General features: G+C 38.7%; 1 protein-coding gene across 2 annotated transcripts in view; it reads right to left on the bottom strand.

The window, feature by feature from the left end:
• Positions 1–1,161: 1,161 nt before the first annotated feature.
• The window catches only part of prkcab (protein kinase C, alpha, b), a gene marked incomplete at both ends in the record, with an annotated part of 102,910 nt that continues 83,995 nt past the window's right edge, over positions 1,162–20,076 (bottom strand). The window contains 13 exons of one of the 2 annotated variants that reach the window (XM_079252950.1): positions 1,162–1,326; positions 3,071–3,211; positions 5,167–5,274; positions 5,605–5,685; positions 6,969–7,107; positions 7,714–7,776; positions 9,415–9,506; positions 10,043–10,216; positions 10,321–10,461; positions 14,382–14,411; positions 15,953–16,046; positions 17,068–17,202; positions 17,345–17,501. In XM_079252950.1, the coding sequence (XP_079109076.1) occupies positions 1,162–1,326; positions 3,071–3,211; positions 5,167–5,274; positions 5,605–5,685; positions 6,969–7,107; positions 7,714–7,776; positions 9,415–9,506; positions 10,043–10,216; positions 10,321–10,461; positions 14,382–14,411; positions 15,953–16,046; positions 17,068–17,202; positions 17,345–17,501 (1,520 nt within the window). The remainder of the gene's footprint in view (positions 1,327–3,070; positions 3,212–5,166; positions 5,275–5,604; positions 5,686–6,968; positions 7,108–7,713; positions 7,777–9,414; positions 9,507–10,042; positions 10,217–10,320; positions 10,462–14,381; positions 14,412–15,952; positions 16,047–17,067; positions 17,203–17,344; positions 17,502–20,076) is intronic. The other variant, XM_079252951.1, reaches the window with a different exon arrangement.

Below are 20,076 nucleotides of genomic sequence, written 5' to 3'. Positions count from 1 at the left end.
TTGAAACATCTCTTTGAAGTACATTTACAAAAAAAAAGAAAGAAAGAAAAGAAATAAAAGGGAAAAATATTACTTACAAGGAAGGTTAGACATCCCTGGACATTAAAGTGGAGCTAAACAAAACATAAAACAGGAACAAAAAAACTTTTTTTTTTCCCCCAACAAAAAATTATTTCTTCAAGATAAACATACAACAATTATATATTAACAGAGTTCATATTGTAATACTAAACTTTACAATGATACCAGACGTGTACTGCATCCTAGACTCTACAGCTCATACAGAGTCAGAAAATAAGCATGCAACAGAGATCTGCTTTGTGCATATGGAAATAGCATCTTAATACTTAGGAACATGGTCTTGTTTGTCCACAATCCTCTGACCCCTTACACTCTCATCCACTGCAGGCAAAATCTGCTGCACTGAAAAAGACATGATTTGCTTCGGGTTTCTCCGCGCCGAGTTAGATAAACTGTAGTTTCACGTCCTACAAAACAACAGATACAAACAGCCCCTGTTTAAGGGTTTTTTAGTGTCTTGACACCATCAGGAAAAGTCAGAGGGGAAAAGAAAAACATTACGAGGACTGTAAGAACTGCGATAGAAATGTATTCTTCCACCTCTACTTTGGCACTCATGTAACAGTATACTACCTCTTTTTGTTTAGTATAGAAATATAATATACACTTATAACAATTCAGAAGTAGATAAAGCCAGGACAGAGCAGAAAATCGTGGTCCGTTCTTGTCGTGCATTGCAGCTAGTTGCGTCGGAAGATGGGAAACATGAATGGGATGTGAAGGAAAATGGATTTTTTAACATCAAAAGAGATAGCAACTGATACTGAGACACATTCATTCACAAGATAAAGGCTGTAGATGTGAAGAAATCTACAGCTGAAGGTTTGGAAATGCAGAATCATAAAGAATAAGATGCTAAATTGTCCTTTTTTTTTCTCTGTCTCTTCGCAGACTGTGCTCACTGCAGCACGTTTACATTTTACGCCCTTCTCCTCAGTCATTTCTGTGCAGGTATTGATAACTATTAGACGCAACACTAGAAGATAATATGAGTCTGTTGACAGCAGGGATGCTTGGATTGGAAGGATCCTGTATTTAGTGACAGTCATGCTTTTTTCCCCCCCACTCTCTGCTAGCTCCTCATACCACGCTGTGTAGGGACGGATGGATAAACTGAGGGTTGATGAAGGAGAAGCCGGCGAACTCGCTCTGGTCGATGTTGGCGATGACCAGCTGATCCGGCGGGGTCAGCACGGGCTGGGTACGTGTGAAAAACTTGTCAAAGTTTTCCGCTCCTTTGCCACACTGAAAGAGATGAGAGGAATGTTAGATGAAGGAGGTTATTTTGATCGCTGGACAGTAAAAGGCTATAAAAAGTTGTCGGCACTTGATGAAAGGCTTTTCCTCTCGAGTCTTTTATTAAAAAGCATCTCAACGGTCCCAGGGGCAAGGTGGTGTAGGAAAATGTCGATGTTTAGCCAGGCAGAAGCTGTAATTAGATTATGAGCAGGCCTAAGCACCAACAAGAGAGGTCATTAGCAGCTGTGTGTGGTTCTGCTCGGGGCTCCCATGTGGCACATATATAATCAGTTGTGCATGCTATGTATATATGTATGAATGGTCACACCATTTACTAGGGCACAACCAAAACAAACCTGTACTTCAGAGTGGATTTATTACCTGCTGCTTGCAGTACATTCTCTCTGGAGACGGATCAGCATGAGATATTTTCAGCTGTTGTATGATATTAGAGAAACCGAGCCATAAAGGCTCACATGGACCTCCATTCGCCCGTCCTTTCAGACACAGTGTATGAGCTCACAACTATAATGCACCAAGCAGAGCTCCCCTGAATGGATGCATCCACTTTTAGCAATGCATTCCTGATGTGTGAGTGGAGATGGATACATCTGCTGTGTAACCCTGCATATACGGTGGCCCTTGTGCGGAAGTAAAGGGAACTCGGCTCTTATGGAGCTATTTTTAACCCTTAGTAGCATTGCTTATGTCGCTTTAGGCATTGTGGGCAGCAAAAGAATGAAGGACATGGAGGTCTGTAAAGAGAAAAAGAGCATTTGTGGTGACAAGACGAGGTTTGGACATCGCAAGCAAAAAAAAAAAAAATTGTTAGTAGCTGCCAGGCAGGTGGCTGCAGCTGGGATTCAGCCTTAAGCTCTGCTGGGTGGATTCAAACCACTTTCACAGCTGAAGACTGATGCTCACACCCATTTTCAGCTAGTGTATGTGTATGTCCATATGATGCACCCTCATTTGTGCATGTACACTTGGGGAGTTATTTAAATCATTAAACAGCAGTGCAGAATGACAGACATCACATTCTACATGCTGGACCCCACGTAAAACAGGTGCCTGGTGCATGAGGGCCACAATCCTGCAGGTTTTCCATGCATCCCTCCTCCAACACGCCTGACTTACATTAATTAGTCGTGCGGAACATTATAGGCTGCTGGATTAATTTATTGTAAGTCAGGTGCGGTGGAACAGAGATACATCGAAGACCTGCAGGACAGCGGCCCTCCAGGACCAACTTTGGACACCCCCAATGTAAAACCTGCATGTAATAGTTTAGATGTTTAAAAGAAATGTCAGACTTTTTATCAAGATTTCTGGCTTGTTTGTTTGTTAACAAGCTTGGTCTAACCAACCAGCATCCATGGACTCCTGTAAGAAGCCAAGCGCTCTGAAATGTTCCATAATTGATGCTCTGTGAAGCAGTGTAATTATGAAATAAAAGCAGCTGGAGAGATTTTCTTCAGGTCTTAAAAGTGAAGAAATAGTTTACAGGAATGGAAAATCAAGATCCAATTTTTTGGCAAAAATCAGCTTGAGGAGGTTTGAGGAGAGAGCTGGGCTAGATTTCCTAAAAATAACACCTGCAAGTAGCAGAGGGATCATGATTTGAGTTGATAATAGCAGCCACTGGGGTAGGACCTTCAACTGCCCCACAAAATAGTTACAAGGTGTGATGATATAATAGATGTGTTACTAAGAAAACCTTATATCTCACACATGCACAAACTTTACTTACCACTTTGGGTTTAAATGGTGGTTGGATTTCCCTGTTGGCCAGGCGATCCCAGTCAATACGTCTGAAGAAGGCCTGCTCTCTGATGTCCCTTTCACCCTCTGGGCCGCAGCCGAGACGCTTCGATGGATGCTTGGTCATCAGCTGATGACAAACAAAAAAGAAGAAAAAACAGGCCGTTTGGTGCTTCAGAAAGAAGAACACGTAGGAAATTTAAACTTGAGGAAAAGTGAATTAGAAAGAGTGAAATATAGTAAATTTGTCAAATACAAACTCACTTGCAGGCGCTCAAATCAATGTATACAAAAGCGACTTTACAAAGAATCACAGGAGCAGCGTTGCCTTTTTATGGTTTCATTTTTGCTCAGCAGCCACTTCTGAAATGGACCCTAAATCCCTTTTTGTTAATGAAATGTAAAGCAAACAATAACGAGACTGCAATGTCTTCTGTCACCTTCTCTGATATGAGGAATATTATTTAGTGTGGCAGAAGGTGGCCTCGGGATGGAGAGTAATATATGAAGGTGGGATACGTTATTAAAAGACTCCCAGAATCTTAATATCATTCTCTCTGGTTTGGAAATTGACTCTGAAAGCTCATTTCCTCCTCTGTAAATAATCCTAATCATGAAAACCATGATGCTGTGCCTCACATACACCAAATGGGATGTTTCCCTGCATCAACACACCTGAATCAAATTAATGGGTCACGCAGCAGAACTTGACAACAAGCACTGGATGCATGTCATTTGAATCAGGTGTGGGAAACATGTAAAAGCTGCAGGATGGTGGCCCCTGCTGCAGAGCCAACTTCTGTTTTTATTACACAGAGGAAACATGCCATTAGACACAGGAACAAAAGTTTAAATAAATTTTAACTAAATGTTTTTTAAGCAAACTTTACCGAGCAGAGAAGCTAACCAGCTAACGGGGGACAGGCAGGCTAAAGCTAAGTCACACTGTAAACTAGCTAAACTGTAACTACCTAGGGATCACCATTATAATTCTAATTTAAAACTCTAAAAACAATTTTTTTCCCAACAAAATATTTAAAAAAGGAATTTAGCTTATTATAATCATTATATTACCTTTATCTTTCTTCCACTTTCAATCTGCTAAACTGTTTTTATTTTTAGGCTTGACACACTGTTCAAGTGAGTTGGGACGTTACCACAGCACCACATGCATTTATACCAGAGGTTCAGTTGTGCTGCACTCATGGCAGTTTTCTGGTTTTTTTTTTTTTTTTTTTTTATGTTTTTAATTTATCTGGACACAGATGTTGTTTAAGCCCATGCACATGAGGATGCAACCTGGTAAAATGGCTGATTTTCACATATTAATATAACCTGTTTCTTTTTTTTTTTTCAGAATCACTTTAGAAATTCTGCTTTACAAACATGAAGCATGATGTTGCAGTTGCTTGCAAAGCAGGGAAACTAAAAACCAAGAAACAAGAATCCCAGGATATCTATGTTATTTGATTGTTGACTCTTACAGTAACTGGAGAGTAACTGGATAACTAGAATAACTGGAGAGTCCCTGCAGAAGGTTATGGGTGGTTGTAACATTGTCAGGTCCATGTATAATTAAAGACAAACTAAGAGAGGATATTTTTGTTTTGAATATAATATTACTTTGCAATAACAGTAAAAATATATAGGCGTGAGTTTCTTCTGACGATTACACAACTCCTTGAAAGCCAGGTTGTTTTACACCCCCCCAGTGTAAATTTAAAGCTGATAATCTCCTGTTATTCTTTTCTAAATCTATATTTCCAGCTATAATTAACACGATGAAAAACAATAACAGAGTGCATCTGTTATGTAGTAGCAGACAACTCACTCTTGCATGTGAAAAGCTGTTTAACAGGACAGGCTGTAAAGGTTTGGAGACTGTGGCAGACTGAGCAAAGGCGCTTCAGTGACTCACACCATTTAACATTATTGTTTCTTATTTCTCTTTCATCAGATTTCGTCGCACTGCAGCTGGAAGGTTTTTGGGAAAGGTTTGTTTTTAGAAGCCACTTATTTACCATCTCATCTGAAGTTTAATCTCACTTTCACCAGATTGTACAGTTTTTCTAAAACACTACTTACTCCCTTGCAGATGGATACAGCTTCTTTAGACATGGACTTGGGATAGGACACATTGTGCTCCATGATAGACTGGAAGAGCTCGTCCTCGTCTTCTCCGTCAAATGGAGGCTGAAGACGACAAAAGCAGTACCAGAGAACTTAGAGCGCATTCGCAATAATGAGGATATTGTATTAGCAAAAAGGTGGAATTGATAACATCAGCAGATTAAACAAATGCTACTATTAAGTAGTAGTAGTAGTAGTAGTAGTAGTAGTAGTAGTAGTAGTAGTAGTAGTAGTAGTAGTATTAAGTGCCAGTAAAATGATTGACTTTAACATTAGTGTTGCTATTTCCCATTTGGTGCATCCATAATTATTTTCACTGATATGTTATCTAATAATTATGTAACAATCCTCTAAATCCTTGCAAAGAGCTAGCGCAGTAAAACAGCACATTACCTGTCCTGCTAACATCTCATACAGGAGCACTCCATAAGCCCACCAGTCCACTGATTTCCCATAGGGTTGGTATGCTATAATCTGACAGAAAAATACAAGGAAATGGTGAAACAAAACAATAAAAAAAAATAAAAATAAAAAAAAAAAGCCAAACAATCACCAATACAATAAGTTTTTCACTTCTTTATCATAGAAATAGTGATCATTTGCTGATGAACATTCCCCTTTTCTACATTAAGAGTAATTATCTAAGCCGTCTTTTTAGGTTCATGTTGTTTAACTTCAGGTAAGAAAGGAGGAACACTGCAGGGTTGCACACAAGCAGAAAGGGCTAAACGGAAGATATCAAACAAAACAGAGTCAGACTCATTCCTTTACTATGAACTAACCAAATCAGCCTCCACTGAATGCAATCAGCTATTTTGAGGTGATATAACAAAGCCGCTTTCTCCTACCATCCAATTTACCACCCCACGCCTCCCTCCCACACACAGTCTACACACAGACACAATAATGATCGCACAGATGCACGAACAAAGAACTAAATCACAGCTGACTCGCTTTGAACACAAATTCATATAATTTGTTGCACAGCTTTCTTAAAAGCTCTGTTTCTTCTCTTTAAACCAGAAATCCTTGGGGGGTGGTTCACATTTACAAATATGTTCGATAAAAGATGGATTCCAAGTCAGAATATAGCATTGATTTATTTGCACATTTAGAAGACAAAACGAGGCACAAGTCATTAAGTTATCTATCAATAAATTCAGAGAACAAAAACCTTTTGGGGCAGTTGTTATTGAGAAAGCAGGAGAAAGGGGCTTTCCTTAGCTCCCACCAGGGAGACACTGTGCATGAGTCAGTGCAGGCAGATGGAGCAAATAGAAACACAGGAATACACAACTTCACTCACAATGCTCCCTCACAATACTCATACTCACAGGAGATAAACAATCAGTTCATTATTCTCAGTGAGTCATCACTTCTTTTAACCAGTAAAAACTCTAAAGTCATCTCTTTCCTCCTCTTGAGTTGTAATCTTCTTTTTTTTTTCTTTGTCCACAAATTGTGTTTCATGTCACTTGCATTTTCTGTGTAATCCAGTCCTACAGCTCTACAATACGATGCAGAAAACTGTTTATCCCTTTAATATCTTGCTTTAATGCTCAGTAAAGCACATTTTCAGTGACTTCTCCTAATGCCTTGCTATGATTGCTAAGCTTTGATTGGTCAGTCTCTCCTCAGGGGAAGGATTTAGCAACAGGGTCTTTGAATTTAATACACTGCAAATCTTTAAGACTGCTGTGAAAGTGCAGTGTGGTCATTTCATCTTTGTTTTTGTTTCCACATCACAGTAATCTCACCTCGGGTGCGATGTAATCGGGGGTGCCGCAAAAGGTACGTGTGGTCATCCCTTCATACATGCTCTCCTTGCACATGCCAAAGTCAGCTATCTTGATGTGACCCTCAGAGTCGAGCATCACGTTGTCGAGTTTCAGATCCCTGCAGGAAACACAGCTTTCTGAGCATTTTTCTCAAAGAATTTGTGACAGCTTTGATACTATCTGTGAGCTGTCATCCACACTATGAGGAGCAGAACACAGTCGGCGTGGCTGCACCTACATCTTAGGGCACTCCACTTGCCTCCAGCTCACATCAATGTGCTGGGTAACACATCATTTTTCCATCAGCTTTATTCTTCTGTGCTTTGGCGTTTACAATTCAACCTGCAGCTCTACTTGTAGTTTATGTTTTCATGTTTCATTTTCCTTCCTCGACCATTACTTCTGGCAGTTATTTTTGTCAAAAACTAGAGTGGAGGTGACAAACACAAGGCTGCTTGGATATGAAAAATGGATGTGTTTGTCCTGCTTTTGCTTTTCACATAAAGGCCATAGATCTGATGCAGATTCTTTTAAACACATACGTACCCTGAAGGTCAAACCCATATAAATATTTTTAATTAGTTGGATTGATTTTCCAAAATTTCTCCCTCTGTAAGTATGTTATTTCCTTTACTGCCTTGTATAATGTGAAATATTTGTTTAAATGATCTGTCTATGCTGCAGTTCAACTTCCTGAAAACACAATAATTCATAGGTTACTCACCTATAAATGATTCCTTTTCGGTGCAAGAAAAACAAACCAACAGCTATTTCTGCTGCATAAAACCTGCAAAAAATAATAAAAGAAAAGGTTTATTATATTAATAAACCCAACACACAATATGCCGTATTACTAACAAAACAAATTTGTACACAAATCCCTCAAATGGAGATTATGGAATTATGTTTCATTTGGAGCCTCCCACCACTTAATAACATTTTCTTTTCTTGTCTTTTCTTTCTTTTTTTTTTAACCATTGTTTAATTATGCATAAAATTACCATTAAATTAAGAAACATATGGAGTTATTTAATTGTTGCACCCACAATGTTTTTTTTAGATCTAACTCTTGAGTTATAACTTCTGCAAGTATATTCCAACTTATGCTTTGATTTAACAATGAACGAGCAGATGAAGACTGACAGGTTTGTAAGACTTTATCTAAGACCAGATCATTAAGGTTTAATGATTTTAGGATTTAGAAAAATCTACTTTTTTAACAGCACACACCGAGGGATGCGTCTTTCAAAGATGCAAAATAGCGCTTCTGCATGCAGTAAATAAGTCTGCCGCAATGAATATGCAATATGAAACGATGTTATGCTGTTTTGCATTTGTTGGGAGGAGAAAATGTAAAATATATTAATTTAGTACCTGCAAAGTGATTTATCAAACCTGAAAGCAATTTTGCTGATAGAAACTACACCTATATTTACACGTTACAAAAGAATGTGCAGTCTTGACAACTGCGGTTATTGTGGCAAAGAAGACACCAAAATGAAGGACAAAGAGGAGAGTTAAGAGAATTCTGGCAGATGGTAATCACCATCTGTCCTTTCAGTCTGAGCTCCCATTGTCGAGAAGGAAAGTTAGACTTCCCCTGGCTAAAGGTCCCTTCAGAATGTCTTTTATACCAAATGCCATCAGTATCCTTTACTTAACAAAGTGACCAATCCACAGAAGTTGACTTGATCTGCTGCACTTTTGGATTTTACTTCTTGTTCACTTTTCTGTTTTAGATATGTATTTGTTTTTTATTGCATCTATGCAGTACTATGGAAGTGTGTCGTTTCTGAGTGTGAGCACTTTGTTAAACAATAAAGACATAATCTATTCTATTCAATAATAACAGATGTGTTTTACTTTACGGATGAGATCAGGGTTTTATTTGGCATTATTTGTTCCAAATCTGTGCACTTTTCAGATAATTCATGATGACTTCTGCCAACAGACCACCATAAAGAATGTTTAGTTCATTGTAGGAGATGAAGACATGATCTTATTTGGAGTTAGGTAAAAAAAAAAAAATGCTCAAGTACCAAAGCTAGTACAAAATGTGCTAAGAAATCATTGGGTTATCCCAGTGTTTCTCAAATCCAGTCCTCACAGCCCCTTGCCCTGCATATTTTAGACACGTTCCTCCTCCAAAGCACCTAAGTCAGGTTACTGAACTTTCTTATCAAGTTCTTTGCAGCCTGTTAACGAGCCCTTTGTTTCATTCAGGTGGGTTAAGGTAGGGTTACCTTTAAAACGTGTAGGGCAGGGGAGCCTGAGGACCGGAAATGATAAACACTGGCTTAAAATGCACTGCATACTTATACTGTATTCTTAGAAATGACATGTTACTGGGCCACATTTCTGGTGTTCTGTTATCAGTACAACTAAATTAAGACAGCTTAGTATGAGTATGAGTCAGAGAGCTTACACTGCATGTGGCTCCTTAAACTTGCCCATACGTTGGATATGATACATGAGGTCTCCTCCATTAATGTATTCCATCACAAAGTAGAGTCGATCCTATAAAAAAGAAAAGATTATTATCTAGAAAGCAGCTCTAAATATATCTAGAAAGCAAGTTTCAGAAGGAACGGTTGTAAATAGAAAGGAGACATAACATCAAAGTCTAGACGCATAGACAAGAGATATGACATTGTCATACATTATGTGTCTTTCTGAATGGGTGCAAGGTCTGATTATATCACAAGTCAACAGGCCTTGATCAGTAGACATATTTTATTTAAGGTTTCTTGAGTCAATCTGTCTACGCACAGAGCTGACGTCACACAAGACTTCACATTCAAGGCTGGTCTCAGCTCACTTTCAATTTTCTCTGTGGGGGCACTGATGAAGGAGTGCAAAAAATGCAAGGACAAATACAAATGTAATGACAGACCCAGTCACAGGGACTGGGCAGAAAACTGATGAAAGATTGTTATGGGAGAACAATGGCCCCTTTTTTAATAAAGAAATTATTTTTTGTCTCAGCAGGCTGTTGGTGCACGAACTAAGCATTAAAAATTGCGGAGAGAGCAGGGCCTGATATTTTTACACACCACTGTCTGGAAGCAGGAGTGGAGCTGTGTGAGGAAGGGAGGTTTGTCTCTGAGGGCCAAGACCCTTTTCTCCACCATTGTACATTCCACATCGTCATCCTGGATCACAACATCCTTTTTCAGGATCTTTATGGCGTAGAGCTCCTCTGTTGACTTCATCTCTGCCAGCATCACCTGCAGATAAAAACAGCACAAAGGGATTCTATATGAGACAAAATCAGGCATGCTTTGAAATTCCAAGCGCTTTTGATGCATTTTAATATGTCTTATTGTGTCACCTTGCCAAAGCTGCCCTTCCCAAGCAGGGCCAGGAAGTTGAAATCACTGAGTCGGACTCGGTCCATGTTACCTGAGGGCAGACTGAACCGTCGGTGGTCTGATGGGGTGATCACTTTCTTACCGTGGCCCAACTTGGCTTTCTGCCGTGTACAATACACAAATATAAAGCAAAATGGCATTAAAGTAAAGACCTACGCATTCCCATATCTTGTCTCTACTGCTTTGAGTGCCTTAATTGAGACTTTTACAGTTCAATGCACATTTACAGTAATGAGGGCAGGAAAGCAGACCTTCTTTCATGTTTTATGAATCAATACACCTGAAAAACAGTTGGGCCTTGCCTTCTCTTATCGATAGGTAAAAAACTCAAATGAACAGTATGGTATATTTTACATTATTGGACTAATCATTTTCTTTTTGAGGTCAATATATCACTTTTTTCCACCATGGATGTTATGTTTTACTTGGTGTTTATCCGTTTATGTGTTTGTCTGTTTGTGTTCATGATAAATCAAAAAGTTATGGATGGGTTTTTATAAAATTTTCAGGAGTTGTTGGAAATGTGAAAAGCAAGACCTGATTTTATTTTGGTGGTGATCTAGGATCCAGGAATTTTTTTTAATACAATTCTTTAACACTGTAGAGGTTTGCACTCTCTAAGTGCTTTTCTAAGTTCAGGTTCGTGGCCATTTGTTTATGCACAGTTTTCAACCTGGAAGTATTTCAGTGAAGCTGAGGCCTTGACTTTGGGTTTTTGCAGCACAGTGATACTTTCTGCTGCAGATTTGCTCCTGTGCTTGTGACCATTGTCATGATGAACAGTAGGGGTGGGAAAATTGAATAGAAAAATCAAATATTTGGATTTTTTGCTTCACAGTTTTAAAATAATTTTTTTGTTATAAAGAATATTTTTCCAAATAAATAAACATAGTCTATTATAAAGTTTTTGTTATTTTTTGTTATTATTTTTATTGATCTCTTTACATGTCTTCCTGGGGATTATAGCAGCAGAATGATGGTCTAGCTACTGTGTTGTTTTTTCCAAATTGAAATCAAGAAAAATGACTAGCAAAAAAAAAAGTGTTTTTTGTTATTAGTCTACAAAAATCAGCAATATCGAGGACTTGCGAGAATCGAAATTTAAATCAAATCAACACCCAAAAAAACTGAATGACGAAAGCATATTGTCACAACCCTAATGAACAGTAAATGTCAGACAGATGGTGTCACAATTGACTCTAAAATACTTTAGTATACTGAGTATACATATGGTCTAATCATTGATGCAAAACAAGCCCAAATCTTCACCTCTCCACCACTGTGCTTTGTAGTTAGTGCTATTTTCACTGAGGTGCAAACACTTGTTGGTGATTTATAAATCAGGTTTGATTAGTGGCACCTTGCTGCTAATACCTGTGGAAGCAATAAGGCTATACCTAGTGTTTTTTTTTTCTTTTTAACACATTGCTTCAATAGTTTGACTTAGTTTTTGTTAAATAAATAGTGACACCAAAGTGTGTCATTTGTTCATTTGAGGTTTTAATTACCTCATCTAAAGATGCGGTGAGAAGCAGTCTTATCATGTCCCAACACTACAAACCTTAGAAGTGAAAGAGGGTCTACAGGTCTGCATCGCCTGACTTCAATCAGTGGAAAACAAACAGGAAGTGCAGGATGCATGCATACCAGCCAAGGAAGCTGGATTTTGTGTTTTATGCAGCTTTTAGTTTGTCAGAAAAAAACAAAACAAAACAAAACAAAAAAACAAAAAACACTGAAACATATTTTTATAACAACTTAAATGAAATGACCTGAAATAATTTAACAAAACATCCCTCTGAATATTTAAGTTATTTGTATATAGTACATAGTACAGCAGCCATAAAGGAATACATAGAGTGCATCTTGGGAAAGTGTCAGGTGGGTATTCAGCAGGGGTTTCCAGTATCTCAACGCTCCCTGTTGCTCTAATTTGCGGTTTGCCAAACATCTTTGAACAAAAAGGCCAATTAAGGTCCCCACCAGCTCTCATCACGGCTCCACCACGAGTCTGTTTCTGTCAGATGGAGCAGCGAAAACAGGCGACTGGCAGGGCAATGAGAGTTGTTGCCAGGACAACCATTTCTCTCCTCTTGACTCAGTGTGATATTATACTCCACATTATAACAGTTGAAATTTTGATTTAATTCAGGTTAAGTGGGCCTGGATGTACACGTGTTAACAGACCACAAGTATGAGCATGAGGCAGACTGAGTGGTTGACATTTTGACCCCCATCACTGTTGAGTCTATTAGTCAAGACTTTAGTCAGTTTACATGTAATTGAGGAGGAAAAGAGACACCTGCATGGATAAATCTAAACAGTGCCAATAAGTGGTGTGATAATTGGATTGCAGGTCAGTTATCTGCTACAGCTGTCACAGCATCTTCATGTAACCAGTGATGTTAAGGTTTGTGTGGGCCAGACCACTTGTGAAAGAAGTCATGACTTCTGCAGATGGCCCTTTATGACTTTAACCTCTTCATTACGACTAGGTTGCCAGTAGTAAACCTCTTCATCATCCAGTGGTAATGAAGAGGCTAAGTGTCTGTATAGGATGTAAACAATGCCAGTTTGGAAGACATATCTCAACTTCATTTCTGCACTTGCTCCTTGATTTCAGATTTTGTAACATGCACTGCAAGCTAAAAATGTTGCAAAACACTGACATTATCGTCACATAACTCTCGCTGCATTTATCAAACACTTTGCACCTTCTTGTTTTTAGATCACCACAACTTCAGAGAGACACCTAGTGGTCACTGTCAGTAAACAACAACATAACGTTTCTCACAACGAACACAGACAGTTGGACAGAAAAAAATATGATCAAAAAAGGTGGAAGACCTCACATCTGTTCACAAAACCAAGATGTACCCGTTTCACCTCAAACACACTAAGCCACATTGAGTTGCACTCAAACACAGAGAGCAGCCACACGTCAGTCTTATAATGTATGTAACACTGCCACTGTGTGGAGAGATCTGGCAGACACACAGCAGCCACAATAAGAACCTGTGAGCATGTCCATTCATATGGTTACTGTGAGTGGTTGTCCGATCATGCTTCATGTCCTCATGGCCTTCTATAGTCCAGGTCAGACTAGTAGAGGACGGACTGTGTACTCCCAGTGAGGAGCAGGTGTGAAGCTCTTGTGGCCAGTAGCTTTGCAATGATATTAATAAGGATCATAGCAACAACCAGAGGCCTGAGTGCTCCACAAATTTACTAACAACAATGCTGTCTGGTGCTTGTGTCAAAAGTAGGAAGTGTATGTGTTGAGGGCACTTGATGCAACGTTTTTATACTTGTAAAGTGCTTGTACAAAAGAAATTATGATTAAAATAGTTACTGACATGTTTTAATTCTGTCTCTTACGTTTTTGAGCTTTCTGGTGTAATTTGCTCCCTTTGTGTAGAAAGAACTTCAGATTTTCCCTTCTGTGCCTCAAAGGATTTGTTCATGGCTTTTAAATCTGACTTAAAACAATAGACAGGGGTTCTTAGGAACATAAAACAGGCTTAACTTTAACATCAAACATGCATTCAAAAATCTTTTTTTAAAAAAAAAAAAAGTGAATGTGATGCTTCAGTTGTCTAAATCAGACGAATCCAGTGGATGCCTAAGAAAAGCTGAAGAGTCACTTTCACTTTATTGAAATATTTGAATAATTATGTAAATTTGTCTTTGCTTTAATACTTGAAAAAAATAGAACCAATCCTTTGAAGTCAAAACTAAATGTTACAAATATGGAATTTACTGATCTGATCTTTACAGCAGATGTTACTGGTGCTGCTAAAGCCACATATGGAAATAAATAGGACAGGTCTGTGTAAGTGGAGTAAGAGAAAGGCAAAAGAAACAAGCAAATTGGGAGGATTTAGCTGTTTGCTGCAGAAAGCTTTTGTTAGTAAATCAGATTAATTTGTGGAATCCCATCAGAGAGCCACAAACAATCCCAGTTGAGTGTGAAGCAAGCTGGACATGAGAGAAAAACAAGCGAAGCAGGCAGGACAGCTACCTTCAGGTAGTGGATATTTAACTGGCAGTCCTAGAAGAAAGAAGAAACTCACTTATTAGTGTGGCCTCTGATTACCTGATGCGTGTACGTGTCGTGTTGACATTTTGGCAAGAAACAAGATCATTTATAACTTTGATCACTGCAAACATTTAACTGTAATTCTACTAAATTTATAAGGACAGCTGGAAAGCTTTCACATCCATTGTGTCCCACCCCTAGTTTCCAAGGCAACCACACAGCTGCGTGAGGATATCAGCCTCAGAGGAAACCCAAGGTCAGTGTTGTATAGTAGGAAGAGAAGCAGAAAATTAAAATGAAGACTGAAAGCCTTGAGAACAGATGCGAAGAGAAAATATTTTCAATCAGTATTAAATAACACCTGGATTCAGACTTCACTGCAGTCATCCTCTTCCATCTCTGTTTTCTTTATTCAAATCCTACATAGTTTTTACGTGTGTGCATCACACTGCTCAATATTAGCTGTCATGTGGTTTTCTGTAAGTTATTAATATACCTCAGAAGAGGTTGAGGTTTTATTTAAGCATTTATCTAGGTAAAAACCTCACTGGCAAATGGGTGCAGTTAGGAGAACAGCCACTAGAGGGCGGAAGCTAGTCGTAATGCTGCCAGTTGATTGGAAGGACCCTGTCAGCGATTCTGCATGCATTTTTTTTAACCACAAAACATGACAACAAGACAAAAAACAAATAATTGAAAAATAATTATGTATTTTAAATCTCTTTTCTGCCTACGGAATGAACAGATTCAGGTGTCTGTGAAGTATTTGGTGATGTGAAATAAAATAAAGACCATGAAGACTGGAAAAAGGTTGATCAAACACTGCAGGATACATTGTGGAAATAAAGCAGACTTGTAAACTGGACAAAACCTGCAAAAACACAGAAAGCAGGTCCTAGAACAAGAAATTGTGGAAATTTCACACAGAAGATTAGTTAGTTGAAGATGAAGATGAGAATGACGCCAACGATTACGTCCTGTTTTCAAGTTATGTGCAATGTTGCTTTACCTCTCACTGCTGCAGTTGGACTTTTTTGGAAGCTAGTTCTGACTGTCTGTAATGGGCCATTTGAGTTTGCATAGTTGTGTTAAACTTTTCTATTAAAACAACATAAACACATGTTAAACTTCTTGTGATGATACAATACATTGCAGAAGCATTGCTGATCAAGTTACAATGTCATTGCGAACACAGTCTCACAGAGTGAGTAAATGTGATTATTATTTATTGCTTTCTGCAGCTACTGTTGGGACTTGCCTCCTTTGTTGTCTGTTTTGTCTCTATGTCATGTGCAGTCTAGCTAACACAACTCTCGCCTTCGCTTTTCAACTGGAAGAGCAAAACAATCTATATCTGCAGCAGAACTGTCATTTAAAACCAGGAGCATTTATCTTGATCTCTTTCTCTGGAACACGGGAGAAAATCACAACCAAGAACAGGATGAGGTTACCATGGTGACAAAAGTGAGACACATTTTGCTAAAATGTGTGAGTATCTACAATGGACAAGTGTATATGTGTGAAAATGAGAATTTATTGAAGCTGCTTCTCACCTCAAACTTCTGTCGGAGCTCCAGGTTGACATCGTCCACCTCGGGAATGGGAACGTTGTAGTATTCCCCCTCTTCCTGGTTTAGCAACTTGTACCTAAAAGAGGTTAGATTTCTTTTTAGACTTTTGATAAATTAACAATAAATAAACCAATTTACTCATCTCCTTTTCATTCACTCCTCTTACATCCTTTCCTCTGACCACCCACACACACATGGACATTTGCATTTCCACACACTTCAGTCAGAGGTCAGTAATTTCTATAATCTCTTTGCGGGTCTGTTTTAACTTCGTTGTGACAACTTGACTCTATTTCTCTAATGTGTATATGCTCCAGATACTTCTCTATGGCACAAAATGCCTCACTCGCATACACACACACACACACACACACACACACACACACACACACACACACACACACACACACACACACACACACACACACATACACACAAGCACTGGAGTAGTTTCCAAGATATCTGCCAGCATTTATTTTTACTCATAACTATTTCCTGAGGCTCCTGCTTGCAGCGGCAGTTGATCAGACTGGTTTAGGCTACGTTGCAGCAGGTATGCTAACACAGCTTAAGTATGAGTGTTTTCAACATGTCTGTGAGTGTGTGTTTATCAGAGTGAGACAAAGCAGCCAGACAGAGGCAGAGAAACAAGAAAAATGATGCAAGCAGGTGATGTTTGTCAGAATGCAGCTGGAAGTGCTTACACCTGTTTTGTGCACAATGTGCTGTGGCTTTGATGTGATGCTGGGTGCAAACCACTATCGACTGGTTTCATTATGATCTTGAAAAACATTTTGCCTAAATTTATATTTTCCCTCATTTTACTCAAACTGGAAGGCTTTGTGTACAGTTTATTAAATATCCCGAGTAGTAACATTCCACTGACCTGGCCTGAAAACTGGATTGGCCAAACATTTGTCATTTCTCACTGAGGCATGTGAAAGTAAAAAAAAAAAAATCTAACCAATTAATTACAGGTAATTCACTTGATAAGTGCTATGTAAAACATTCATTCAGGGTTATGTTAAATGCTAAAATACAAGGCCGGACATTGTTTGGCCAGTTGGGATTATCTGAAAATGAATGAGATAACTGACCATCCACAGTTGGGAGCTTTAAGGAGCTCGGAGACACCAAACGACATGGAGCCCATGAAGTCATTCCTGGTGGTTCTGTCCCAGTCCCACACTTCAATGGACAGGCGTCTGTCCTTATCTGATGCTTTCAGCTTACTGCACAGACATACACGCAAACGAAGCATGTTCAACGGTTTTTTTTTTACACCTTTTTTATGAAGTTCTGGAAGCTACGAAAGTGGACAAATATGAGAAGACAAATATGATAAAACACATTCTCATGAAGTTTTTTACTCACAAAGTGAAGGATTCGTTCCAGCACGGGTTGAGAGAAGAACGGATGGTCCTAGTCTTCTGTTTGGTTTCATTCTTTGGGTCTGGGATGAGCTTGAGTTTAACATATGGGTCTGATAAACCATTTGGATCCATAGGAATCAGGTTCCTGGCTTCCCCAACTAGAAGAAATATAACATAGTATTCAATATTCGATACCTGAGTATTTGAGCCCAACTCACAGACTGAGTCAGAGGTTAAAATATACACAGATGAAATGTTGAGGGATACAGGGAAGGATGGAATGATTCAGGAGGAATGAAAGTCAGTTTATGGCCAAACAAGAATAATCTGAACTTCATGTGACCCCAGTGCATTAGCACAGAGTTCCAGTAAGAAGCTAACACTCATCTCAGACACGAATGTGATCATGAGCTTTAACATTGTACAGAAACCACTCTCTTTCTGGGGCCAAACAGTTGTAAAATATCCATTTTAACAGAAAATTAAATAACAAGAAGTTGTGAATGTGTTTTTAATCTATTTTGAGTTTTAAGAAATTTGCACAGCAGCGGTTGTGCTACATAAAGAAGCTTCTCATATTTGCCTGAACTTGTGTGTGTTTGTCTGCTGATAAATTCTGAAATAAGATTTGTTCGTTCATTCATTTACTCTCTCATCCTTTGTCAAGCATGCATTATGTTACTACTGTTGGCATAGCAACGTAATGCCTATTACTCCATCAGACACACACTGCAACCTTTTGCTATTGTGGCTAAATGAATTTTAGCCAACCTTAAAGGCTTTAATTTATCAGCAAATGCCTCTTCTGGGGATGGCAGACTAATTATAAAGTTAGTCTGACTGTAGAGAAAAACACTGGTGTTCCAGCCCAAGACAACTTCCTCTCAGCTGAAGGTGATATTTTAGGTCCACTGATGTGGCAAACTGGTCGCACCTCCAAATAGTGATGTGCTTAATCCTAGAACACTGAGAGTGTGCAAATTTTATCCATGCTACTTTTATTTTGAATAGTTACACAAACACTGTTTGTGTTATGGGGTTAAAAACAATTGCTTGAACTAATAATCTTGGAGTCAAGAGATTTTATCTAAATCGTTTCAAGACATGCCCCTGATCTATGTAAGTTCTATATGCAGTCCAGCTTTATACTTTATACTGGCAGGTTAAGCTGGCAGGTTAGCTGCAACATGTTAAAAGACATTTTGGGACCTTAAACTGATATTGCCAAGAGATCCATGTGCACAAAAGACATTGTGTAAATTTGACAGTAGAACTGTGTTTGGTTTTAAATTGCAGTGTTGGAAAAACTTCTGAAGCACTCTGAGCAAAAGTGGAAATAAAATGGGAAATAACACCATTGATTTAATGATTTCAAGTCAAATCAGGCACCACATATGCTGAACAGGAGCTGTGAAGCAAAACATACTGTCAAAATTCAGTTAAGCTGAAGTGTGAAACAACACCAACAGGACTGTAACACTGGTGGGTGTTGGGGCACATGCACATGTAAATCAAGAAAAAAACAGCACAAAACTATTCATCTAAAAGTCTGCCGCGCATATTCTGTTATAAAACAAGTAAATAGTACAAGTGAAAACAAAATTACACTCCGATAAGTAGAAAAGGTGGACAGACTTCTTTGCCGACCCTTTCTGCCAGTTGTGCACAGAAGTTGAGCAAGGTGAGCAGATAATGTAGGGTGACATTTTCCTCTGTGATAACAGTCAAATGGAGAAAAAGGTGCTAGCGCACAGCAACATGAGGCGGCGTGAAGCAGGCTACTTTCACCATGGCAACATCTGCTGCGAGCAGTGACTCCCCACTTAGAAACATGATGTACACAAACAAACAGCAGATGCAGGACAGCCACACAGCGACGCTAAATGATAAATAAGTAGCAGAAACTGTAAAGGGAATCAATTCTGACACGTGAAAGAAGAAAAAGAGAGAAGAAGAAAGGTTTCTTGCCGCTAGTTACTAAACATAAAAGACTGTTTAACTACGACAGATGGAGAGCAGAAACAGGGTACCGCTAACCCTGTTTATTAGATCTAATCGTCCTCCTCTGATTTTTAAACACAATCAGCTGCAGTTAAAAAGGACAAAAATTTTATAAAAATGTCACTTATGACCATTTCCTGAATCCTTGTTAAAATAAAAAAAAAATCCCCTGAATAAACACCAGTTTATAGAAGGCAACGGTTTTGTTTTGCCTGTCTTAGCCGGTTCAGGTGACGTCTAACAAGCATAGGGGAGAATAAAACTGTGGACTTCATGGAAACTCCACATTAGTATTATGTGCACTAACACTTTGTGTTCAGCTCACATATTGTTTAACAGCCCATTTGAAGCTGCTTTCCAGGTTTACCTCTGCCTATACATTGCTGCAACATCTCTTTTGTTTCGCTGAAGAACCGTCTCCTGAATAAATGAGGGTCAGGTGCATTAATGATGCAGACTAACAAAAAGCTTCTATACACCTTTTCCACACAAAGACTGTGGTGAGAGTGTATGTACCTTATGAATCCTCCGAATAATTTATTCCTCACATTGGAAGTAAATAATAATAATAGTTAATATTGTTAAAGGAGGCAATTTCAGAAAGTTTCTCCCTCCTGAGAAACTTTCAAATTTATCAGACAAAAAGCTGTCTGCTCTTTGATTGGACAGTTTGATTTGTCAGCCATCCAATCACATAGATGTATAGAGAGGGGAACAAAGTTTGCAACCACA

The sequence above is a fragment of the Telmatherina bonti genome, assembly GCF_933228915.1.
Source record: "Telmatherina bonti genome assembly, chromosome: 14".
Classification (NCBI taxonomy): Eukaryota; Metazoa; Chordata; class Actinopteri; order Atheriniformes; family Telmatherinidae; genus Telmatherina; species Telmatherina bonti.
The sequence above is the reverse complement of the archived record's forward strand: the minus strand, read 5'-3'. Positions and strand labels throughout refer to the sequence as shown.